Source organism: Ovis aries, chromosome 22, assembly GCF_016772045.2.
Source record: "Ovis aries strain OAR_USU_Benz2616 breed Rambouillet chromosome 22, ARS-UI_Ramb_v3.0, whole genome shotgun sequence".
NCBI classification, from domain to species: domain Eukaryota; kingdom Metazoa; phylum Chordata; class Mammalia; order Artiodactyla; family Bovidae; genus Ovis; species Ovis aries.
In genome coordinates, this window is record NC_056075.1 from 30,301,441 (window position 1) to 30,325,611 (window position 24,171).

The following is a 24,171-nucleotide window of genomic DNA, read 5'->3' on the forward strand; positions in this document are numbered from 1 at the left end:
GGAAATGGCAAACCATGCCAGTATTCTTGCCTGGAGAATCCCATGGACAGAGGAGCCTGGCAGGCTACAGTCCGTGGGGTCGTAAAAGTTGGACATAGCTTAGCGACTAAACCACTGCTTATTGGACGCTTCTCCATACTAGGCATTGGGCACTTTACAGGCATTATCTCATCTGAGCCTCACAATGAACTTGTGAGGTAAGTATAATTGTCGCTTCCATCTGCAGATAAAAAACTGAGATTCAGAGAGGTTATGTAACTTGCCCAAACATATATATGAGAAAATGACAGAAACAGAATTCGAACCCATCTCTACTTAGCATTAGATCCCAAGCTTTTAACCCGTGTGCTGTGTCACTTCTCAAAGGCAGATTATACTCTGAGTTCCTCAAGACATAGTTGAAAATTGGGTGCCTGCTTAATTCAGATACACACAGGAAATAAAATCTGATGCCTGCTAGCTCTGCTGTATCAGGGTGGAGGTGGTAGGGGGAAGACTGGTGCCTTTGGAGGGCACCAAGCTCCTTGGAAATGGTGCTGGGCCCCCTGGTGTGGCTCTGGAGACATGATGCTGGCTGCACAATCCAGTGCTTGGCAGCTGGAATGTGGCCTGGAAGCAGACCCTGGGGTAAGTGAAGTTTGTCACATGTCTCTACCACTTTCTGCTCAGGGGTTACACACCCTAAGCCAAACCCCACTCCTCCTCCTTTGCCTTCCAGCATATTAGGTCCCTTCTATCAGTGATTCTCAAGCCCAGTTGCACAGAAGAATCACTTAGGAAGTTTTTTAAATTATTGGTATCTGAACCCCATTTCCAGAGACCTAATTTAGTTGACTAGGTTAAGCTCTCCAGTTAGTTGCTGGATAAAACACAAGACACTCAGTTGTCTTTGAATTTCAGATGAACAACAAATAGCATAAGCATGTCCCCCAAACTGGAGCTTCCCAGGCAGCACTAGTGGTAAAGAACCCATCTGCCAATGCAGGAGATGTAAGAGATGCGGGTTCCATCCGGAAGATCCCTTGGAGAAGGGCATGGCAACCTACACCAGTATTCTTGCCTGGAGAATCCCATGGACAGAGGAGCCTGGTTGGTCGCAAAGAGTTAGACACAACCAATTGACTTAGCGCACACACACACTTGTTTCCCAAATTGCATGGGTCATACTTATACTAAAATATCATTTGCTGTTTATCTGAAATTCAAATTAAAATGTGCATACCTGTGTTTTCATTGCATAAATCTGGCAATCCTATCTCCAGGTCATTCTAAGGCACAAGCCCAGGCTGAGAACCTCTTCCCTACGTGACCAACAATCCTTCTAAGTGCACTTGTTTATTGCACTCAGCTTTGCAACCTCTGGGGTGGGTGGCCAATATATATGTTTTCTTAGGACCTTCTGTGGCATGGTGTCTGTCCTCTAGCCCGGCAGTGAGGCTAATTGTGGAAAAGGGTGGACAGATCATGAGAAGTTAGCTTGGCCACCAATGGAAGATTGACAGTGTCTGATAAATAACACTAAAGTTGCTGTCTGTACCTGAGTTGATCCAGAACAACGTTCCTAATAATTGAACAGCGTGTGTGTGGTTTTTTGGGGAAAGGGCATGCCACATGGAACGTGGGATCTTAACTCCCGAATGAGGGATGGAACCCCTGCCCCCTGCATTGGAAGTGGAGTCTTAGCCCTGGGACTTCGGAAAAGTCCCCGAACAAGGTGTACTGCACAGTTGTTTTATGAGTGATTGTTGCTCAGTCATGTCTGACTCTTTGCGATCCCATGGACTGTAATGTGCCAGGCTCCTTTGTCCACGGAATTCTATTTTATTATTTTATGCAAGGCACTTACTAGGCACTACAGGGGAGGCCGTGGAAGCTGAGGAAGAACTCACAACCTAGGAAGGGAGAATCCAGGTTTCCTTTCCTGGAGAAATGTTCAGTCTATAATCTAACGAGGATTTGCCACAAGCTCCCTTGTTATGTACATAAACCCAGCTAGTGAGACTGCATAAATTTATACCTAACCCACATGTCTGGACAGAACTGGATGAAAGTAAGTGGGTCATAAACAGGAAGAAGGAACATCCTGCTGTGTTCGTCGCCTGGAGACCAGGGAGCACCCCAGCCCTGGCACTCGCTCGCTGTGCCATCTGAGACAAAGCACTTGTTTTTTCTCAGTCTCAATTTCCTCATCTGTAAAATGGGAGTGATGACAATAGCTTTTGGAGTTGTTTTGAGGATGAAATAAAATAAAAATTAAAATAAAATCATGCATGGAGAACAGGGCTTGAAGCATTCCGTGAATACTAGCTGTTATACTTACAGTGTCTCTAACAAAATATGGGACCACATTACATGTATGTACAGTACACTTAAAAGCACTCACATCCAAAGTATGAAAAACTAACAGGATGAGAAGATATGCCCTTAACACTGAGTCAGACTAAGATCTGACAGAGTCCAGTTCTCCCAGGCCTTTGACAAGTGAACCAGGAAGTGGAGAAAAATGTCCAAATTCTAGCCTCTGTATTTGGGATTTTCTACTCAATTTTACACTAACAATGACGCAATTAAGAATCAAAAGTCTAGGGCAGATTCTTGTGACTATATGCCAACATGTTATTCTCATGTGCCTGCCTGTCTGGGATGGGTGTTTTTAGGGTGTAGTTATATGGAAATAGCCTCTGATTACGTTTATGACTTTTCCAGGTAACTTGTAATTTTAGACAGTTGTTTTGACGTGACTCTTTGGCAGGCTACACATGCCTGTGAGAGTTTTTAGAACTCTATGAATTAGAATAACACAAAAATTTTTTAAAATTTAAATATTCGGATACATAATGTAGTATGCCGTACTACGTGGAACCACGCAAAAGGTCAGTGTATGCAAACAAAAGTTAATTTCCCACATAAGCAAAAGAGAAAGGGTTTCCAGTGAAGGCAAACTCTTCATAGTCTCTCATGATATTTCTATGGTGCATAACAGAATGTAACAGCCCTGCTGTATAAATCTCTGTTACTCTGGCTCCAGCTTGGCGTTTGCCTTTCATTTTCTGAAAAGCACGAGAATAAAGGGTTTTGTGTGCTTGTATGTGCCTATATGTATACTTGCATGCACACCCACTGGTCCTATGTCCTGTGTATACCTGGATAAGAAATAAGCCCTGTGAGGGTGGGAGTTTGGACCCTTTGCTCACTGCTGTGTCCCGACACCTTGGAGAAGACTGATGTGTGGGAGACTATGTCTTCTGATGGAATGAAGTCATCTGTACGTCTAGTACATGCTCACATGTCTGTTATCCCTGATAAATACACACACTTCAGTGCCCATCAGCCTTTTCACCCAAGAGAATTGAGCTCTTGGTTAGGAAGGGGAGAGTGCAAACTGCAGGCCTCAGGCAGGAGAGATGAAAAAAGAAGGGAGAGAAAGAAAAGGTTTCAGAGGTAAGAAGAGCATGGGTGGTGGACAGGCATCCAGGCAAAAGGTCAGAAACTAGAAGCAGCACCATTCCAGGCTGCTTCCTCCCTGGAGATTTTGTGTAGCCCCCAGTGTGGGGGCTGCTTCCCAGATTGCTGAGTCCAGCGGTTCACAGACAGGGCTCCTGTTCCCCCAGACCTCTTTGAAGACAGGAATGGGTCTCTTCCAAGTGTTTCTTGTTTGTTTTCCAAAAAAGAGAATCAAAGGGAGGAAAGTTTTTCCCAGACCTGAGATTGCCAGTTTCTTTACTTCTGGCTAGAATTTTACCAGCTCAGTGTGGTCGTCTGGTTCTCTCAAGTTGATCCCAAACCCCGATGGACAGTATCATCCCTGTCTGTGATTACTGAACATGGAGGAGATGAATTGAGGATGCTTTTCAGACTGGGGGAGAGAGGTAGGCTGAGTGCCAATGGCACTCTCCCATTGTAGGGGAGACCCCTGACCCTGCAGATGGTGCGATTATTTCTCCAAAATGACAGAGCCATGCAATGGCCCCAAATTCTCACATCTTTTTGCCATTGTTTCTGTTTTCCTGAAAATCTTCCAGGACTCTCTTAGCCCATTACTATCCTGACATGTGCACAATACTTCACAGTTTCCAAAGTTCTTTTATAGATACCCCTTCAGCAAGGCAAAGATTGTTCTTCCCACTTTGCAGATGAGAAGACTGAGGCTTTGAGTGACTTATACAATCAACCAGATCATCATTAGGGGGAAGTCCCTTTGCCACCTGCATACTGCTTTCCCCTTCCATTTCCTAAAGCCTAACATTTCACCATTAGAGCTGTATTCCTTTAGGTTAAGGCACTGGCCATCTTTTAATTCCATATGTCTCTGGAAATGATCATATTTGAGCTAGTGTCAGTCACTGGTACCTTAAAGTACCTGAATTTGGAATCTTTGTTGAATTCATTTTAAAAAATATGGAGACATTAAAGAAAATAGATTGCTGTAGGAATGCCCCCACCCCCAGGATACACAAGAGAATAAGAAGGTGTGACGAAAGTAAGCTCTGTATGATTCTCACTTTTGTCGCAGGGCACTGACTTCATTGCCTGGAGATTCTGGAAGATTCTCCTTTAGAGGCAATTTATTGTTTTGGAGACTCATCTTGTCCCCAGATATGTAAAACAGTAAGAAAACAGGGGAAAGGGTGGCTGGGCCACTGCACTTTTGGGGAAGGGAATTTCCACCATCTGGCTCAATGGGTTTCTGGCTACTCTACAGAGGCAGCATTTTGATATTTAAACTTTAATGTGAATGACTCAGGGATAGTTTTGCAGTGTTCAATGCCTCTTCTTACCACGCTGGAGCAAGGAAGCCAGGAAAGGCCAGCACCAAGGTTCAGCCAGGCAAGGAAAGGTCATTTATCTCTTTGACCTTCATGGCCTAAGCCTCTCTTCTGGGCCATACTTGTGCCATGCTAGGTGCTAGGGGCTGGGGATGGTTGGGGAGCAAGTCATGCTCCCTGCCCATGATGAGCTCATAGTCTAGCAAACCCTTTAAAAACTGGGCATTGCATGGGAGAAGCCCAGGAACTGCCTGAGACAGGAAGGGCCTGCCAACCTCAGAGGTCCAAGAGAAGGGAGGGCAGAGTCCAGAAGAGCAGAGATAATGCCCAGGAGCAGATGACATCCGGGTGAGCTCCAATGTAGGGTGGAGGCTCTTTATCCTCTGCCCATGTCTACACCCACTGGTGAGTGTGTGGGTGGGGGTGGGGGCATGGGGAGTGGTTGAAGGAGGCCTAGTCAGCACTTCTAAGCCTGTGCAGGAGCCAGTGGGAGAGGCAGAGTCCCACAGTTCTAGTTCCTGCTATTCTGCTTGTGCCTAACAGTTCCTAACCTTCCCCTACCCCGACCCCCAACCGCCACTCCGAAACTCCTGGGCTTCCCTTGAAGCCACTTCTAATAGATAAAGACAAGATAAAGGCTCCCAAGGAGAGAGGGAGTCCTGAGCCAGCTCATCAGATCATTGCCGACAATCCCTTTCAAAGGGAAAGGTGCCCAGGAAAAGCTTGGCTAGGGAAGCTCTGAGGATTAGGACTCAAGAGACAACGCAGGGGACAGATCTCTTGATGGTATTTACCAAGCCTGAGTGCAAAGACCACAGGTCAAAGAGCAGAGAAGAACTTGACTGGTTGTGCTAACAAGGTCCAAGGAAAAGCTAGATGTTGGAGGGTAGCTTCAGGCAGAAAGGTCTAGTGAAGGGAGCACAGGTGAGGAGGAAGGGCAGGCTTAAGGAGCCCAGGAGAACCAAAGTGGTCCAGGCTGGGGAAGGGCATCCCATCCAAATGCAGGATGGGGAGGTCTGGGGGAAGCTCTCATATCACAGCTTCAGTACTTAACTAGCCTCTGTGTACCTGAAGACATAATTACAGGCAAAACAACTCCTTTGATGTAAGAGTGTAGTGTAGTCTGGGGGGGAAGAAGGACAAATAAAGAATGATTTTGCTTTAATATGCAAATAAGGTTGTTGGAAAAATATTGCCAAATAGGCCAAGCAAAGAAACAGAAGGTTGAGAAAATATGACCCAGGCTGAGTGGGCACCCAAGACATTTAGGGTCCTTGGGAACATCATGGCTGGCCTGACTGGGCACCGCAAAAATTCACTGCTTTTCTTTAACATAGTTCCCATGTTCCTACAGGCTGATTGCCTTCTCATTCCCTCCCTGTTCTCTGCAGATATTCTCAGCAAGTTTCCAAAGAGGCCTGTTTATTTATGGATCAAGGCTCCAGAGAGGGACCTCCCTGGTGGTCCAGTGGTTAAGAATCTGCCTTCCAATGCAGAGGATGCGAGTTCGATCCCTGGTTGGGGAGCTAAGATCCCATATGCCATGGGGCAACTAAGCGCATGCGCTGCAACTAGAGAGGAGCCTGCGTGCCACAACTATTGAGCCTGCACGCTCTGGACCCCGTGCGCCACAATTAGAGAGGCCAGTGCTCTGCAATGAAGACTCGGCGCAGACGAAAACAAAAAGGCCCAAGAGAAAGAAAAAGGGTATGAACAGCTCCTCCTAGGAAGCAAAGGTAGTCAGGAATGGCGCTGAGCTTGTGAGCCAGCTCAGTCTGCCCTGTGATATAACTTCTGAAACACCCCTCTTTACGTTTGGAGCCAACTTTATTAGAGAAATCTATTGATTGGGGAATGGTTAGGGAGGAGGGATGCTCACATGATTTAACACTTGATGGGCTCTAAAAAAAATAAGGAAGAGCCTTTGAGCTTTAGCACATTCATCGTTCCAAAGACACGTTACCAAAATGAATGTATGCAACTCTACTGTATGTGAGACTCTGGGGCACAATAGCCTAGATTCTGTGAAACAAAAAGGCATTTCTCCTGCCTCCACTGTGTCTCTTGTGGTGCCATTGTCTGATGCTAAGAACTCACATAATAACAAAAAACAATGCCCCTATGATGGGAGGGAAGACTTGATTTGGCACCAGCAGTGGTGTTTTCCATGGGAATGATGGTGGGGGCTGTGGCTGACTGTGGGAATAGTGCAAATCAGCACTTTTTTGTAGATTTTCTTCAAGCCATTGTTTATTTTGGCTTTGGTCAGATCCGTGGCCCAGCTTGAAGATTCCCACTGGGCTTTCTGAAGCTCACAGACCTATGAGAGATGAAACAGGGATAAATAAATAATGACAAAACACTCTACCCCTGCCCTGGCACTCATGTGTGGGGTGTGCCTATCTTGCTGGGTGTGTATACATGCAGATTGCAGTACAGTATATGTACACATTTGGCCCACACCTCCACCAGGGAATCAGAAACCAAGGTTTTCTCTGGGCTTAGAAAGTTCTTTGTCTCACTTTCACCAGGGGCAAGGGAGATCAATTTTTGCAAAATGGCATTGGATAAAACTTGTTTATACTTCCTAAAGTCCTTTGATGTTTATAGATTTAAAAATATGAGTAAATCAGATTGTGGTTCCAACAGAACAAAAAGTAAATAGCTGTTGTGAAGATGGAAAAAAAGTGAAGTGAAACCGTTAGTCGCTCAGTCACGTCCAACTCTTTGTGACCCCATGGACTGTAGCCTGCCAGGCTCCTCTGTCCATGGAATTCTCCAGCCAAGAATACTGGAATGAGTTTCCATTCCCTTCTCCAGGGAATCTTCCCAACCCAGGGATCGAACCCAGGTCTCCTGCACTGCAGGCAGATTCCTTACCAGGGAATGAGCCACCAGTGAAGGTGAACTTTTATCTCACACCTTTTAGGAGCTTCTTCTCTACCCTAGCTAAAGGATGCAGAGATCAATCAAGATGGAAGATGAGCAGGGAATATGTGTAATATGATCATATTATGGTCCAAAATGTGAATATATCGGCTTTAAAATGCCAAATACTGATTCAGCAGCAGGTTATTGGAGTCTAAAAATACACAATACTTCAATGAGGGTGCATGAATTTATTTTACATATATATATAGTGTTTTCTACAAAGAAACACACTTTCTCTCCTTTTCTCCAAAAGTTTTCATTTCCAGGAAAAGTCTTCCTGACAAGTGTGTGTGAAGCTGTCTCTAAGCAGAGTGGCTGGGTTGCACAACTCCAGGGGGCAGCATTCACTGTGTCTTCTGTATAAATGGTTTCCCTGGAGGAAACCTCCAGGAGACCTTGCAAGGCAACAATATTTAGATAGGCTTATTGCACAGATGTTTTTCAACAAAGTGCAGGAGAGTCTTGTTTCCTATAACTTATTTCTCCTTTTAGCTGCCAAGTAGGGGACTCAGGTTCTTATCTGGGTCTGTATTGGAAGAAAAAGATCATACTATGAGCATGCTGACTGCAGATATAATTTAATCAACTCATGAATCTTATCAGAGGTTTCATGGATGGGGAAACAGGCTGAGAGAGGTTAGGGGACTTGCCCAGGCACACTCACAGTCCAGTCTGTGTGCAGCAGAGCTGGGGCTTGAATGCCTCTCTATGGCATTCCCCAACGGCCCTGACTGCCACCACACTTCCCAGGCCTGGAAAGCATCCATGGTTCCTGCAGACCCTGAATGGTCTGCACTGGCAATGGAACAGTGTCGCCTAGGGTAGGGGTCTTCAGAACCAAAAGGTGGAATTCAGCCACGGTAGGGGTGGGAAGTTCCTGGGCTGCCACGTCCGCCTTTCTGCCAAATAAAATAAAAGAGAGCCAGGTGTGGAGGCTCCCTACTGTGAGCTTTGCACAGCTGGACTAAGGCTGGGAAGAGGAGTGTGGGGAGAGACGCTTCCATCTCCTCCCCCTTCCTGGAAAATAACTCTGCATTTGAAGGGAGAAAGAAAGAGTGAGTAAATTTGTAACTGGGATTTGGTGGCCTGGGGATTTCATTTGGCCCTGTGAAGGCAGATTTCTGTGCCTCTGTGTGTGTGCGTGTGCGTGTACGTGTGTGTGTGTGTGTGTATGTAGGAGTGTGTCTATTGAGGGGAGAGAACTTGAGGTAACGTGTATGATTTTTTTGGACTGGACTTTTATTTTTTAAGTCATAGCAGCTACCGTTGGAATCTAGTATGTGGTGCCAGGCATTGGTATTATTTTCACGTGAAGTAAAAGAACAACAGTTTAATAGTTTGTTTTTCTGTGGGTACGCTCCGAGCCCTCGAGTATTTTTTCCATTTGGGTTTAAATACTACGCTCTACAATGTGATAAGATTGGGGAGAGGCGGGGTAGTATGCCAGGACTGGCAGGGGGCGGTCCCTGCCTCGCTTGTCTCCGCCTTTCATTTTGACCAGTCCGATGGCGACAGGCTCGCACTAGGACCCAGGCGCCAGAGCGCCTCCGTCTGTCCTGTAGGTTCATTCAATCTCCCATACACACAGACCCACAGCGAGACCGACACACACTCACACACACTCAAACACACAACAGCACGCAGCGAGGCTCGGGAAGTCAGGTCGCCTTCTTGCCTCGGCGCCTTCTTCGCTCCAGCCAGCCGGCTTTCCCCCGGGGCCCGGAGCTTGGCCGGGCCGCGCAGCCCCGAAAGAGGACGAGCTCGGCGGACCCCGCGGTCCCTCCATGGGCAAACGCGGGCGGCCGCGCAAGGAGGCGCGCTGCGAGGGCGCGGGGCTGGCCCCCGCCGCGCCCCCGGCCGTGACCGCGCCCCAGCCCCCGGCCCAGCCGGAGGAGCCCGCGGGGGCCAAGCTCAGGTGCCCCTTCTCGGACATTTTCAACACCAGCGAGAACTCGATGGAGAAGCACATCAACACTTTTCTGCAGAACGTGCAGATTCTGCTCGAGGCCGCCAGCTACCTGGAGCAGATCGAGAAAGAAAACAAAAGTAAGTTTGGGGGCCCTGGCTCCTCTTCGGCGCCGGGCTCTTTCTTCCTCGCCCACTTGGGCGACCCCTGACGCCTGCTTAGCCCCCCTCTCCCCAACACACTCACATCTAGCCCTCGGCAGTAAAGCCGATGACACCGGAGAAAGGACACGCACGCACAAAGCTGCTAAAGATGTAACAAAGACGAGCAGGGGGTAGGCGGGGGGGTGGGGGGGGGGGGGGGGGGTGCTGTCGGTGCGTCAGTCTGTCCGTCTCCGGGAGGGTGGGAGAACCGCTGGGCCGAGGAGCGGGGGAGTGTTGTTGTTTGCTGACAACTGAGCCGAGAGCTCATCTCTTCGAGGTCGCGTTTCTTACTTTTTTTTTTTTTTTCCTCTCTCCTTTTTTTTTTTTCCCCCGGAGCCTTCTCGGGCAGACAAGTGTTGTTTTTCCGTCGCTCGTTCCTGGGTGGGGTGGGGATTACAAGACGAAAGTTGGAAACTGTAGGCAGAGCTCGGCGGTTCCAGAAAGAAAACACATAGACACACGACAACGATAACAACAAGCAAACAGCCCTCCACGGCGTGGGCTCCGGCTGGCTCGGCTCTGCTTCTTCCTCCTGTCTACTTTGCCTTTTCCTCTCTTCTCGCTGCAAGGCTGGGCTCAGGCCATCGCGTCCACGGAGACAGTGCCCCTGCGCCTCTGCTGCCCTAGGTGCCCCTGCCCCCGACTCCCCCCACCCCCAAAGAAACAGGCCGGCAAAACCAAGCACCGCCAGCAGCTCGCCCGGGACCCGCGGTGCTGCGCCCGGGAAACTTGGCGAGGGGGACTCAGCGAGAAGGAAACTTTGGGATCTCGCAGGAAACAATAGTTGTGGAAGAAGGTGTGGGCTGTTATGTGCTGTTTCTTTATTTTCCGGGATACGGCTCCCGAGTGAGCGCGCTGGGCGAGGAAGGCAGATGCCTTCCTGGTGGCTTTCTACTGCTCCCCCAACCCCCACCCCAGATTCAGGTGGAGAGAGATGGTTGCGGGCGGGGGTGGGGGGGGCGGGCTGGGAGCCCCACCCCGGCCTGGCCTCCTTTTTCATATTTGTTTGTTTCATTTTTGCCTGGGTCCCCCAATCCTCCCCACGCCGTCGCCTCAGCGCCCTAACGGGGGCACGCGAGTGCGGCGTCTCCAGCACGGTTCTCACAAATAATAGCTGCGAGGAGGAAGGGGCCGAGGCGGACAGGCCACAGACTAGAGAAAAGCTAGCTGTTTAATCTGTCCGAGCAAGTAGGAAGATCAATGAGATGAGAGAAAAAGAGGGGGGGGGGGTGAGAGAAAGAAAGGGAGAAAAATGGTCCGATTGCAACGTGTCAAGTCTTGCAACCTAACCCCCCCAAACACAACAACAACCCTCAAACACAAAAACACCCTAGATGACCGACACCCCAGGCCTTCGGGGTTAAAGTAACCGCGTGATGGCAGCGAAATCGTGCAGTAGCTTAAGGCAAAAACAAGGATTTGTGTTGGGAGGTTGGTGGTGCGTTCTTTTCTTTTCTTCTGTCCCTGTTTTCTCGGGGTGCCTGGGTTACGAGAAAGGCGCATCGCCGGCGGTTGCAGCCGAATCAGTTTGCGATTATTCCGGGTGTCGGGTGGGGGGCAGTATGCCTTCGCCTGTAGGGTCAGAGCTGGTGGGGAGGTGGGTGAAGACATGGTTTTGTTTGGTGTGTTTGCTTTTGTTGGAGGGGGAGGGGCGTGATTTCTTACTCTAACCACCCCCCCCCGCCCGGGTCCCCCATTCCCCCGAGTCTGTCCCGTGGCGCCGGCTTTGGCGGGGGGGTGCACCCAAAAAGGGCACCTTGGCAGTGAGTGGCAAACCTGGTTTGCCCCCGCCCGGTCCCCTCTACAGAGGGGTGTACGAGAAGCTGCTGGAGCTTCCTCCGCGTCCCGCGTCCCCCGCCCCTCGCACTCGCAGACAATCGGAGACCTCTGTTCCCCACCTCGCCGCCCCCACCCTCGCTCCCCGACCGCCTCGGCCGCCGCCACCTCCTTGTTTACCCGGTGCCGGGGCTCCGGCGTGGCCACCAGTCACGTAAGCAAAGGGCCGGGCGCGCCGGGCCGGACTGCCCCGCACGGGGCGGGCCAGAGGTAGTGGAGCCGGGCTCCGGGGACCGTGCAAGCCAAGGGGCTTCCTCCCGGTCCCCTTACGGAGGCATCCGCGCTGCCACCCCCCGAGAGGGGCTTGGGAACCTGGGCGCCCTCAACTTCGAGTGCATAATCAGCCCCTCGGCCCGGTTGCCCTCCTCCTCCGGCCGGCTCCCCGCTGGAGTATTTTTAGCTCTCTTGCCTCTTTTCGCAGCCGCTGTTTGGCTCAGCATGACGTGATGCCAGCGGCCCCCAGATTTCCCCGAGAGTGGGGACCCTGTTCTAGGCCCTAGCCCCCTCCCCACGAACTCACGCAGGGGAGGGGGACCTGCAGCAAACTATGGGGCGACCGTCCACAGGGCCTTCTATTATCTCCTTTGCAAACTGGAGCGGCCCACGGGGGCCACTTTATTTTCCCCACTCTCGCCTCCGCTCCGGCCCGGGTCTAGGTCTCCCCGTACGGAAAACAACGGGCCCTACATCTGCCTCATTTAATCGGGGGTGCTTCTTCGCGCTGGCGGCGCTCGCGGTTGTTTTCTGCTCGATGCACACAATGCCCGCGCGTCACGGCGGTCCGCGTGTGCACAGCAATAACGCGAGTGTGGGGGCGGGTCGTGCGTGCGCCGGGCTCGGGCACTGAGGGTTCCTCCGCGCGCGCGGGGCTTGTTTTGCTTCAGAGCCCCGAAACGCTTACATCATTCAGTCGTTAGGGGAGGGAGGGGAATCTAGGCGTTCCGATAGGATTCCAACATTTCTCAGGTCCCTCCCTGGTTTTTGGAAGGAAGCAAGGACCCTAGCTGTTTATTTTTATGATGGTGGCGGGACTCAAGGTTTGTTTGTTGGGTAAGGTTTGTTTCTGGTTTTAGGTCACTACTGCAAACGACAATACTGGCCGGCTCAGGTGCACAACCTCCTCGCTTTCATTTCAGACAGTTCTGTAATCACTTGATCTCAGTTTCTCCGCCTCCACCACTTCCCCCTCCCAGCGAGAGACACATGGTTTCCACATGGAGACAAACTTCTTTCCTCTGACTGGACTTGACCTAGCAGCATCGCTCAGCCAATCGGCAGCCTCAGCTTCCCCTGACGTCATGCGTTGCTGAGGCCAGAGACTGGGGGGTGGAGCCTGGAGGCAAGCCAGAAAATCTCTGGGAGCTGTAGTGCGGCCAGCTGGTTCAATCCCTCCTTAAAGGGACGCTCTTCACCCCGAGAAGGGTATTGAACCTCAATTCTCCATTTCGGGTTCTGTGAGACATTCTCGAAATGCACCGATAGGCCCTGGTCACGAGTTCACACGTTCCGCTTTTACTGTGTGCAAAAAAGTACTTACTTGGCAGGAGCTTGCCTTATTTTCCATTGTCACCAGAACTGCTTTTCATTGCCTCGTTGAGGTTTCCGTACTAGGAGAGCTCACCAAGTGTGTCCACAGTGGTGAGTTATTCTCAGTATATATGATGAGTTTTCTTGGGGTGTTCAAATTGACTCAGCACTGACTGCTCTGTGCAAGGCAAGGATTCCCTAGAAGATGCAAGTACATTCTCCCAAACTTCCAACTTCCTCCCTAAGAACCTCAAATTAAAAGCCTCCAGAAATATTAATTATGGATACTGTGACCCTGTTATCACAAATTCAGAAATTATATGTAAATAACCTGACATAGGGTCCAGTGAAGGGGTAGCAATTTAGGACTGACCAGTTGAAAAAAAAATTTACTTCCTGTTTTGGAAAAGGTGAAAAACGAAAGAGAAAAAGAAATTAATTCACAAAGGGGTGTTCTGTGCATAAAAGTTGTTAAGCATGCAAGCAGAATCTACAGGACACAAGAGGGCTTCCCAGTGTCTAGGGAAGGTGGCTTGGGGGCAATGCTTAAGATAGAAAAGAATGATTAAATGGGAGTAGAAGCCTTGGGTGGCTCTCTGGAGTGCATTACCTGGGTTGGAAGGTGAGGTGCTTTCCTAGGGGCATGGACAGGCCAAAGAACAGCCTCTGCCTGCTGACAGAGTAAGCTGTGGCGGTATGGTGTCATTTGGCCCCACCCTGCCTTCCCAACTTAATCTCCTCTACTCCTGTCCAGCAGGTCCACCGGCAAGCAGCCTTTACAGTCATCCCTCTGTGCTTGACTCAGACTCTTTCCTCTGTCTAGCATGCCCTCATTCTCTTACTCTCCTGGGATTATCTGTGTCTAACCTAGCTTCAAAGCCGAGGTCAGATCCCACCTCTTCCAGGAAGCCTCCCCTGGATATTTCTCAAGTCAGGGAATGAATGAGAGAATGAAAGCTTTACAGTCACCCAGAGCAGGGCCCAAGTTACTCCTTCACTGCTTACTGGCTGTGTGGCCTTGGGCACAAGTTGCCTAACCTGAGGTTTCATTTCTTTTTTTGTCAAATGAGGATAACCATAGCATCAGCCTCCTGCCACTGCTGAACAACTAACTGAGGCACTTCATTTAAAGTACCTGGAATATAGTAGGTGTTCAATAAGTAGTCACTTCTCTGAGCTTTGATAATCAGCAATGCTCTACTTGCTTGCTGTACATTAGCTTTATCCTCACAGGGAGATGATTAGCATCTTAAGGGAAAAGATCACTCAACAGTATTTCAGTATATGTCACCATTGCATAACACTGGACATACATGAGACAATTAATATACATTCCTTGATTGCCTGGATTGTCATTTACTGGCTATGACACAGTGATCAGTTTTGAAGGCAGAAAGGACACATGATAGACTTTCTGAAGACTTGGAGTTGGAAATAACTGATCTCTTCCAAGGAGGGAAGATGTCTCCCATAATCAATGCAGACTGCTCCTGGGCTTTAAAGATCAGGGCCTATACAGAAATGGTAGGTCAGGCCCGGAGAGCTGAAACTGCATCAGCTGTGACCCTGCAGATGGATCAGTTATTTGTTTACAGAGCAAATTATGCTAAAATTGAGGGCTTTGATAGCAACTAGTGTTTATGTAGATCACATTTCTGCATGGCAAGCATCTTACGATTCATTCATTCATTCATTCCCCAAATTATGTATTGAGCATTTATGATGTGCAATTTGCTTTTTCCCCCCCTGAAAACTCTGTAAGTTGATTTATGATGGGAGTGGAGTGAGGTATTTGTTTTTGGTGAAGTTGTATAAAGAGCATTCTTAACTTAGGCTTCTGTTTCCTCTATATCCTAAATTATGCTCCCCAGATTCAACTCTTTTTGATCTCTGCCCATTGCTAAATGCCAGAAGTGGACTTTTGGGGATACTGTTGTAGCTTTCAGAGTCCCAGAGCTCCCAGGGACTGGGTACCCTGTGGAGGGGACCCAGGAAAAGCATCTGGACCTTACGAAGTTAGAGAAGTTGAATTGAGTCATTCATGGTTTGGTGGGGGAAAAGAAGCTGTATCAGATCCAAGACAGAACAAGAGCTGCTCACCTACCTGCCCTCTTTGACCAAAACACTCTCCTATTTGGCACACTTAGAAATGGAGATTTTCATCTGAGAATGGCTGGCAAAATCTGGAGGTAGAACTGAAGGAAGTGAAGAGGGTGTCAGCATTGCAGCAGCAGCAACTAATCGCTCTCTGTGATACCAACACTGGCAACCATTTACTGAGCACTGACTATACTTGGTAAAACATGGGGCTAAAGATGTGTTATCTCCTCCCAAACTTCACAACCACCACATAGCATGTGTACTTTAATTGCTCCCATTTTACAGAGAGGGTAACTGAGTAACTTGCCCAAAGATCACATAATAATGGTGGAGCTGAGTTTTGAACCGAGGCCTCTGATTGGACTGAGCCTGCAGTTTTATATAACCATATATGCGTGTATGCATTTTCCAGTCAAGGAATGAAGTCCAGAGAGGTGAAATGACTGGCTTGAGGTCGCCCAACAACCGGAAGCAGAGCGGGTGTTTGTAACACCTTGTTGATTGTCTAAGGTCTTCCTACACACACCCTGCTTAGAAAAGGTTTAGAAACGAAGCTGGAGACAGAAGAGCCAACCAGAGAGGGTTTTTTTTTTTTTTTCTTTTTTGTCTTCGTTTTTCAGAGTTGTTCAACTCTCCTGGCCCTAACTCAAGTTTAGGCTCCTAGGAAACACCACCCCCTTCGCGCTGCTCTTCCAAGTCTGTCCTCTGGACATATTAGAGGACTTGGGGCTGTTGCTATGGTACTGGGGCCAACAGCAGGTTCATCAAAAGCTGAGTCTTTTGCCTTTTTAAAAAAAAGCCTGGCCCTGCAGAAACGAATTGGCCACAAAGATTTGCATCAGTCATTGTGGCTTGTTCTGTTTTAGATCCCCCTGCCTCCCCACCCCACCCCCTCTTCCCTACCACCACCACTTTCTATAAATACAGTTGGATAAATATTGATTTAAACTGGGTTTCTGGAGGAGAAGCACATGGTTGCACTGGGCTGGTCCTCACTTAGATACCACCAGTATGCCAGGCATGACACACCTAACCCCTGACAGCTCTGGCTTCCAGAAGACCCCTTTTGGGAAGGTGAGTTATGGTTTCGTGACTTTTGAGTTAAAAAAGAGAGAGAGACAGAAAAAGAAGTATAAAAGGCAATAACCCAGCAAAAAATGGGAATCTTCCTGCAGAATGAAGAAAGCCATTTTCAGCAGGCAGAAATGAGGGGAGGTTTACGGTAGCCTGGCCTTCTGAACCAGTAGTTCTCTTCCCTTTCCCATTCTTCCTTCCATTCCCTTTCAGTTGTGTTTTTGAAGGAGGCAAGGTGGTAAGACAGAACATCAATGCCAGAAAAAGCCCCAGAGGTCACAGAGCTTCCATCATCCTCACTATACAGATGTGGAAGCTGAGGCCCAGAAAAGGACAGTGGCTTGCCCAAAACGACACAGCAGAGGCAGAACCAAGTCCTGCCTGATGTGAGAATGGGTCCCAGGCAGAGCCCCAAACTGGGCCTTTGTTTTACAGGTCAGGTGCTCATAAAGTCAGCAATTCTCAACCCTGGTTTACTGATCGCAGGGTGTGTCCGGTTATTGCAAAGGTCATTGCAACATTCTCAATAGTCTTTCAAAATGAAGATAATTTGAATTCACCATTTAGAAAAAATGTTTTCTTATACATCTATGGTAGGGGGAGTGGGTGGAACCCAAAGGTGATGACAGTGATTGGACGGCTCTCCAGCCTTAACTGAGGAGGAGGCATTCAGGTCTTCCCAGAGGGGCCTCCCTCTGGGGGTGGAGGGTGGAGTTCTGGCTCCACTGGCGAGAAGAAGCTTTGATTCCAACGGGAGCGACACCTGCTCTCTGACTCTTGTGCTAAACTAAAGGGAAGTCATTTTCTCTGATACTGTTGTCCCTGAGTGGCCTGGCTGGAGGTGTTAAAACTGTCAGCAGCTGACTTGATCTCTCTGGCCAAAACGAATGGGCATTTACCACCACCCATCTGAGCTGGAGGTTCCTTCTTTGCTTCCTCATCTTGGCAGAATGCTCTGCTGGGCCCCTCGCTTGTGAAATATTTTGAAAGTTCAGGTGACCCTCATTTTGAGCAATACATCTCCAGGAAATATATGTAAATAGGATCTCTCTCTCTCTCTTTTTTTTTTTAAATTTAGGTTAGTGACCCTCTCTTTTAAAAGGCCCGCATGGCAAATAATTTTATAAAATGTGGAATTATGTTGCATGCCCGGAATTCTCCCTAAATGTGTTCTGTGAGTCTGTTCATCCATCCATTCATCAAGCTGGTATTTAAGGTGTACACACTGCTTTATGTCAGGCTTTGTGCTAGGGCCCAGAGATACAGTCCCTGCCATCATGGACTGAAACTCTATTCCAGTGCCAGATTTTAGAAGTTTCACTTGTCTTAAAGTAAACCTCAACAATGTGGATTGCATCTGACATGGGCTTTGTGTCTTTGGTTCTAGCCATCATTACAGATAGAACAAAAATTTATACTGGGCTTCAAAAAGAAAAAAAGAGAGAGAATAGTCTCTCTCTTCCCTCCATGTACCCTGCCATCCCCCAGCCTGATGTTTAAAATCCTTTGTGTTTGGTGTTTATCCTTATAATTTTTACAGATCTGACTCTCCCCCGTGCCCTTTTTTAAGCTGCCCAAGCCTAGGAAATCAAGTACTGGGTAAGCAACCTTGTAAATAAACACAGTCCATTCTTAGTTCCTTACAGATTGGGGCACTCTGCACTTGGAGGATTGTCCATACCAATGTTTCTACCATGCCTGCTGTCCCATCGAACGTGCCTTTGGCCTCATCTCTCTAATATCCAACTACAGTGTCTGCTGAGGAAATATAAACATAGCAAAATTAGAAAGATAAACACAGTGTCCTGAGGGAGAGAAAGATTGGGACGTTTAAAGCTAATAAAAGGGGATTTGGATTACCTGTTATTAGAGATATTTTACTCTGTATTTTTATTGCCATTAGCAAGTATACTTGAATAAAGATGATTTGGGACCATTTTAATACCACTGTATTGAAATGGAGGGCATGCCCAGGGCCGCTCTGTTTCTGATCAAGAGTGGCAAGTGTGAGCCTGTTTTTATTTCTACAGGGGCCCAGAACTACTGTACAATCCTGTGTTATCTCCTTCTTACTTCAACCATACCTGACCATCTCTAATATATTTCTTGACTCCCAAGATTCTGAGTGCCTTGCATACAACTTTATTTGCTTTTTTCCACCAGCTGTAAAGTTTAGCTCAATACAACACGTAATTTCTAACACCTGTGAGGAGCTTGGTGCTTCCGAAGTGCAATGTGTATGATCTCCAGGTTGAGTTCTATATGCCAGTGCAAGTGACAGACAAATAGAAATCAGTAAATAATACTTGCCTGTTTCCTGGGAGTCTGATAGCCTGTCCCCAGGGTGGGGGTGGGTTGCTGCTGACAAGTGTATTGTTGTCTCTGTTTTCCAAAGGAACAGTGATAATGGTGCCTTTTTAATGAGCAGTTACTATGCACTAGCACAATGCTAAGTGCTTTATATTAAATCCTGACATTCATGTAATAGGAGGGTGCTATCATTATCCTCATTTTACAGATGAGGAAAGCCTTAGCCTTAGCAAGGCAAGCTAACTTTCCCAAGGCTACCTGCTAACAAAAAGTGGGGCTGAGACTCAAAACCAGCTTCTTCCTAGGAGACTTCAGGGCTCTTAGAGAAGTGTCAGAGAGCAAGAGGCAAGACATGGAAAGTGGAATGTTTGAAGCCGAGGCTGAGGGTCCCCTTGGGGAAGCCTCCCTGGAGTGAGTCCCTTTACTTCCCATGCATCCTAGAACAGAGAGAGGACAGCCAGAGCCTCTGGGGTTCTTCAGGCGTCGACACCAAAGCAGACAGGGCCCTTGTTCTGCAAGGGCACTGGCTGAGGGTGTTCTGCTTGCCCTTGCAGTACCACTTGGCCTAGCACCCCCTGGGGAACTCACCCAACCAGTAGGGCTCCTGAGGCTCTGCATGCTCGGGTGTCGGGGTGTGAATCCACACCCTGTCAGACTCTACTAGGTTTCCCAAAGGCGCCTGAGCTTGTAGGGAAACTGGTCTGGCCCGTGCCTGGCAAGTGTGAGCCACACAGATGAGCTTTAGGCCCTGGCTGCCACCTTACTAGCGAGGGCCAGCTGGTTCTGGTCGAACGGCGTTGGTCCAACCTCTTCCTCTCCTCCGTCGAGATCTAGGAAGCCAGGGTGATCATAAATAGAACTGGGTTCACATCATTTACTTGGTTAAAGCCCTTCAATAGTTTCCTTCCTGTCTCACTGAGAATAAAATCCCAAATCCCTGCATGGCCATCACCCCTACAGTTTGGCATGAATGTGGTCTGAAGATGGATAGCCTTGGTGTCTCCTAGGACCTTGTCAGAAATGGGTCTCCCAGGTCCCACCCCAGAACTGCTGAACCCAAAACTCCATTTTAGCATGATTCTCAGGTGACCTATGTGCTTATGAAAGTCTGAGGAGCTGGCCAAACACCCTTGTGATTGCCCTGATCCCTCCATCCACCTAAACCATCCTCCCCCTCATTTATTATTTATCCCTTATTTCTACTTGTCACAATTGACAATGCTTTTACTTGCTTATCATCGGTCTGTCAGGCTAGAATGCAAGCACTTTGAGGACAGAGACCACAAGTAGTTTTATCCTTTGTTCTCCTTGGCATCTAGGTTAGTGCGCAGCAGGTAACAGAGGCTTAAGAAATATTTGTTGAACAAACGATGAGTTCTCTGCCTTTAACCCTCTGACCTAGTGCTTATCAACAATGGTACTATTGATGAGACAGTTCCTCTTGAGCAGATTAATCTGGAATACTGCTGGATTTAACATCCTTGGTTCCTACTCACTAAATGTCAGTAGAACTCCCAAGTCATGGTGACACTCAAGAAAGACACTTCTACACATTTCCAAAGCCTCCAGGTGGATGGTATTATCCTGATTGAGGCCATTGCCTTAACCAACTTTGTTTGACCTTGTCTGACAAAACATACCCTGATGTACTCTATGGGGTCCAAGAGTTAGGAAATCCAGGTTTGAATCTGTTCGCTACCTGTATGACTTTGGGCAAATCACTTAACCTTTCTGGGCCTCGAATGGGAAACAGGAATCTCAGAATATGTTGAGGATTAAATGAGTTGACTGTACGAGTGGCACCACACACATAGTTGGCTCTTATTATGCAGCAGCTATAGGCAAATGGAGGCATGTTATTCTTGGATCTCTGGAGAATCCCAGAATCCTGGAATCAGCATGCTGGAGTTGGGAGAGATGGTGAGATCACACACGTCCTTGGGCAAGCAAGGGCCTGGTGTTTTATTCTAACTATTGTACCTGAAGCTGAAAACAGTCACAAGATAGCAAGGCTGGATGTATCCAGGGTCTGGCTGGGCCCTAAGAGTGACCGCCACAAGTTTCTGCTGCTTGGAAGGGAGTGGTGATGTCAAGGGGTAGGCAGGCTACTACTGTAGGCAGGCTCCTGCCAAGGGAGAGAGGGTTACCCAGGGCCGTGTAAGAACGTGGGCCATCCTCTTAACAGCAGGGGAAGGCCTCTGGTAATCTTTTTTTCTTTTCTTTTTCTTTTTTTTTTTTTAAGGCTTTAAAATCAAGTTGCATCTAACTTTGAAAGACTAGGTCATTACCTCCAAAACCTGATAAGTGCAACAAAAAATTACTGTGCATTCTGGCTTTTGAATGTGGATGCAACATTCTGAATAAAATATTCACTCATGGAATGAGCAGTCTTTTAAAGAACAACATACAATGGTTGACCAGGATATATATGCCAGAGATGGCTGAAAGTCACAAAATCTATCAGTATAGAGGATTGTAATCAGAAATTAAGGAGAATAATACATGACCACAGCAACACAAGATGAAATGTCATTTGAAAAAAGTATTCAGGAGACATTCCTAATGAAGGAAGCTACTTCCATACAACAGAGATTTTACCTGTGCTGGTCTTCTAATTAAAATGAGGTAGTGTGGCTGGGCCCATGGTCTGTGGTCATCACCAGCAGAGGAGTTGATTTTTCCTTTTCCTAAGACCTTTGAACAAAAAACAAAACAGAACAGGCTTTGGATCCCCTTGGAATATAACTCGATCTTGATATTGAGAGGATTAATCCTTGGGGCTCCATAAAATTTAAAAGACCATATAATGTATTCTAATTTATTTATCTGTTTATTCCTAAAACCACAGATCAACTAGAAAAAGAATTAGGGAGATGGGTAGACAGCACTGGATGAGAGTCTGGAGGACTGAATCTTAACCCTTGCTCTATCAGTTTGATAGATAGCTGTGTGGCCTTGGTATGTTACCATACCTCTCTGAGCCTCAGTTTTTTCGTCTGAAAAATGGAGGCTGGATTGCAGAATAAGCTTAATGATACAAACTTCTATGAAAAAAAAACCATGAAATGTTATTTGGAGGAATATTCATTTGGGATGGCCCAAGCAAGATCTTCCATCAGTTGCAGCCTCAAGTGAAGTGCTCCAGGGTAAGCAAGAATTTTGTGTGTGCATATTAATTAAGTCCTGCAATGCAGATCTCTTCTTGGACCCACGTTAATGCAAAAAAAGAAGGAAAAGGACATTCCAGAGATTAACACATTCATTATAATCCCCTAAATAGGCTGCTGTAATAAGGGCCATTAAATAAAGTGTAAGAAGCCCTTCTAAGAGAGAAGACATAGGCCAGGATGGAAGTCAAGTGCAGCTGTTTGAGCCTCTGCCAGTGTCCTGATCTCACCAGAAAACCAAAGTTAAAAAACAACAAACTTCCAGATTCAGCGATCTCAGAGTATCGCTGCCTCCCCCTGCCATTTCCTCCCACCCCCATGTCCTTTCTTTCCCTTTCTCCCCAGCTCAGGCACCTGGGTCGTGGTGCTTTTCCGTGTGGTTGGGATGTCAGCCGGCAGCCCTGGCGACTGGAGCCCTGGGAGGCGGCAGCCACCTCTCGGATTTAGCATTACGTCATCCCTTCTAGACCCAAATTTATCTCGGCTGCACACAGACCCGCAGCTCTGAGCTGCCGCTGACTCGAGGAGAGCTTACGCATGAAGTTAGGCAAGGCTGACTCACTCGGCAGAAGAAAAGGTTTTCTGCTGCTCTTCACGTTTCTGGGCTCCGAGGGGAGAGGCCAGGAGGACGCTGCGGTTGCCACGCTGGGGTAGGGGATAGAAAGATGTATAACTCTTATGATTCTTATTTAGGAGCTCAGGACTCACCCTGTTCCCAACCTTGTTTATTTGAAGACCCCCCCACCGTCCCCCCGCCCACCACCCTTAAGGATAATTTTGGGAAAAAGTGCCCTGCACAGTAAACACTGCAGTTTCAAGGAAGTTCACTTAAGCACCAGGTGTCGCTAATAGTGACTTTGCACTAATAGTGACTTGTACCTTAACCTCAGGGCCCCTTCCCCTCTTTTCCTCTTTTCTGTCTGCAGAAGTGATGTAACACAGATCAGGCTCCTCCTCTGTTCATGAATCTGCAATAAGGCTCTGAAAATTCACCTTGAGTAAACCGTTCAGGGAAAGGACCCCTAAGAATGGAGACTTTGCCTGCTTCCTCCAGAAGGCACACTGTCCCCATCCAGGCTGTGTTTGTTATAGGGCTGGGGGACTCTGGAGGACTTTTTCCACCATCAAATGAGACTCCCCTGAGTGAGATACTTCCTTGAGGGAGAGGACAGAAGAACCAGAGACTATGAGTAAGATTCCAGGTTCTTTTGTCAGTAGACTTTAGAAGCCCTGCTTTTCCTCAGTTTCCCCATTTGCATTTGTAGTGCAATTTGGATTTATCTGCAAAAGAGAAGCCATGGCTGCCTCTGGGTTCCCACAGGCTGGGCTGGTGCTTAGGATGGTTTGTGAGTGACATCCTTTTCTAGGCTAGAGCCCCAAGCTTTGTGCTGTAGGAGGCCCTTGTGGCCACTATCCACGCAAGAACTCTGGGAGTCAGCTGGAGCAGGACGAAGGAAGTGGCACCTTCAACTGCTGTTAGAAGAGGCTGGATATTTTTGTACAGAAACCAGCGCTTAACACTGCCCACCATCACCACATCTCTTTTTCAGCATATGCAGGTAGCTTTTTGGTGATTCTCACACTACTTTCCATCTCCTCCACTCCATCTTGGCGATAGCTTTAAAAGAAAGGTTGGTTAATTCATCTGGAGGTCAACTGTGAAAGGTCAGGCATGTGCACCAAGCATCCTGCTTTCTCTTAATAACCTGCTAGGGCTTATGATGTGTGGATTTAAACCCATCTTGAACCCATGTGTATTTTCAGTCTGTACTTTTTTCCTTGATTGCATGTCACAAGGTTTACCTCCCATAGGGTAGAATTTTATTTGTTATAAAACTACCTCTTTTAAGTTCCTGCGGTAGCCCTTAGCAATTTAGGATCCAAAGCTTAAAGTGGTTTTGCAAGTGGTAGAAACTTTCCACCTAATAATTTCTACCCTCAACTTACAGATGTTCTGAGTGAATAGGTATTTTCTTTTAAATAATCCCTTTCTCCCCCTATCCAACATGTCCCTTGTTGAATGAAGGGTGGTTGTTACCGACACCCAATGGGAAAGCCCAGATCTGAAGCAACCTAGCTAACAGCTGAAAAAGAACAGTTCCTGTTTCAACGCCTTTAAAAAAAATTATCTTGTAGCTTGTGAACATCTCTCATTTTGGGTCTCCGTGCATTTGATCGAACATCTATTTGGTTCTTAAATGTGGTGCCAAGTGTAATATTTTAAAAGGTTGGCAGAATTTTGCAGCTTTTGACCTCACTGGAAATCTTGTTCACTTTGGGGGAAAAAAAGGGGGAGAGAATATTAGAATGCAGCATGAAGCCCATGACATTTTTGAGAATAACATTTTCAT

The 24,171-nt window shown here is 47.7% G+C and overlaps 1 protein-coding gene and 1 long non-coding RNA gene across 3 annotated transcripts in view; one reads left to right on the forward strand and one right to left on the reverse strand.

Moving 5' to 3' along the window:
- Positions 1-9,235: 9,235 nt before the first annotated feature.
- MXI1 (MAX interactor 1, dimerization protein) overlaps positions 9,236-24,171 on the forward strand; it is a 99,559-nt gene continuing 84,623 nt past the window's right edge. For both annotated transcript variants that reach the window (XM_027960481.3, XM_042238821.2), the window contains exon 1: positions 9,236-9,743. In XM_027960481.3, coding sequence (XP_027816282.1) covers positions 9,482-9,743 — 262 coding nt within the window. In that variant the 5' untranslated portion in view covers positions 9,236-9,481. The remainder of the gene's footprint in view (positions 9,744-24,171) is intronic.
- Positions 11,357-22,259, reverse strand: LOC132658413 (uncharacterized). Its single transcript, XR_009598041.1, has 2 exons — positions 22,175-22,259; positions 11,357-21,347 (listed from the first exon to the last, which is right to left on the reverse strand). It is a non-coding gene; the product is annotated as an uncharacterized LOC132658413 (long non-coding RNA).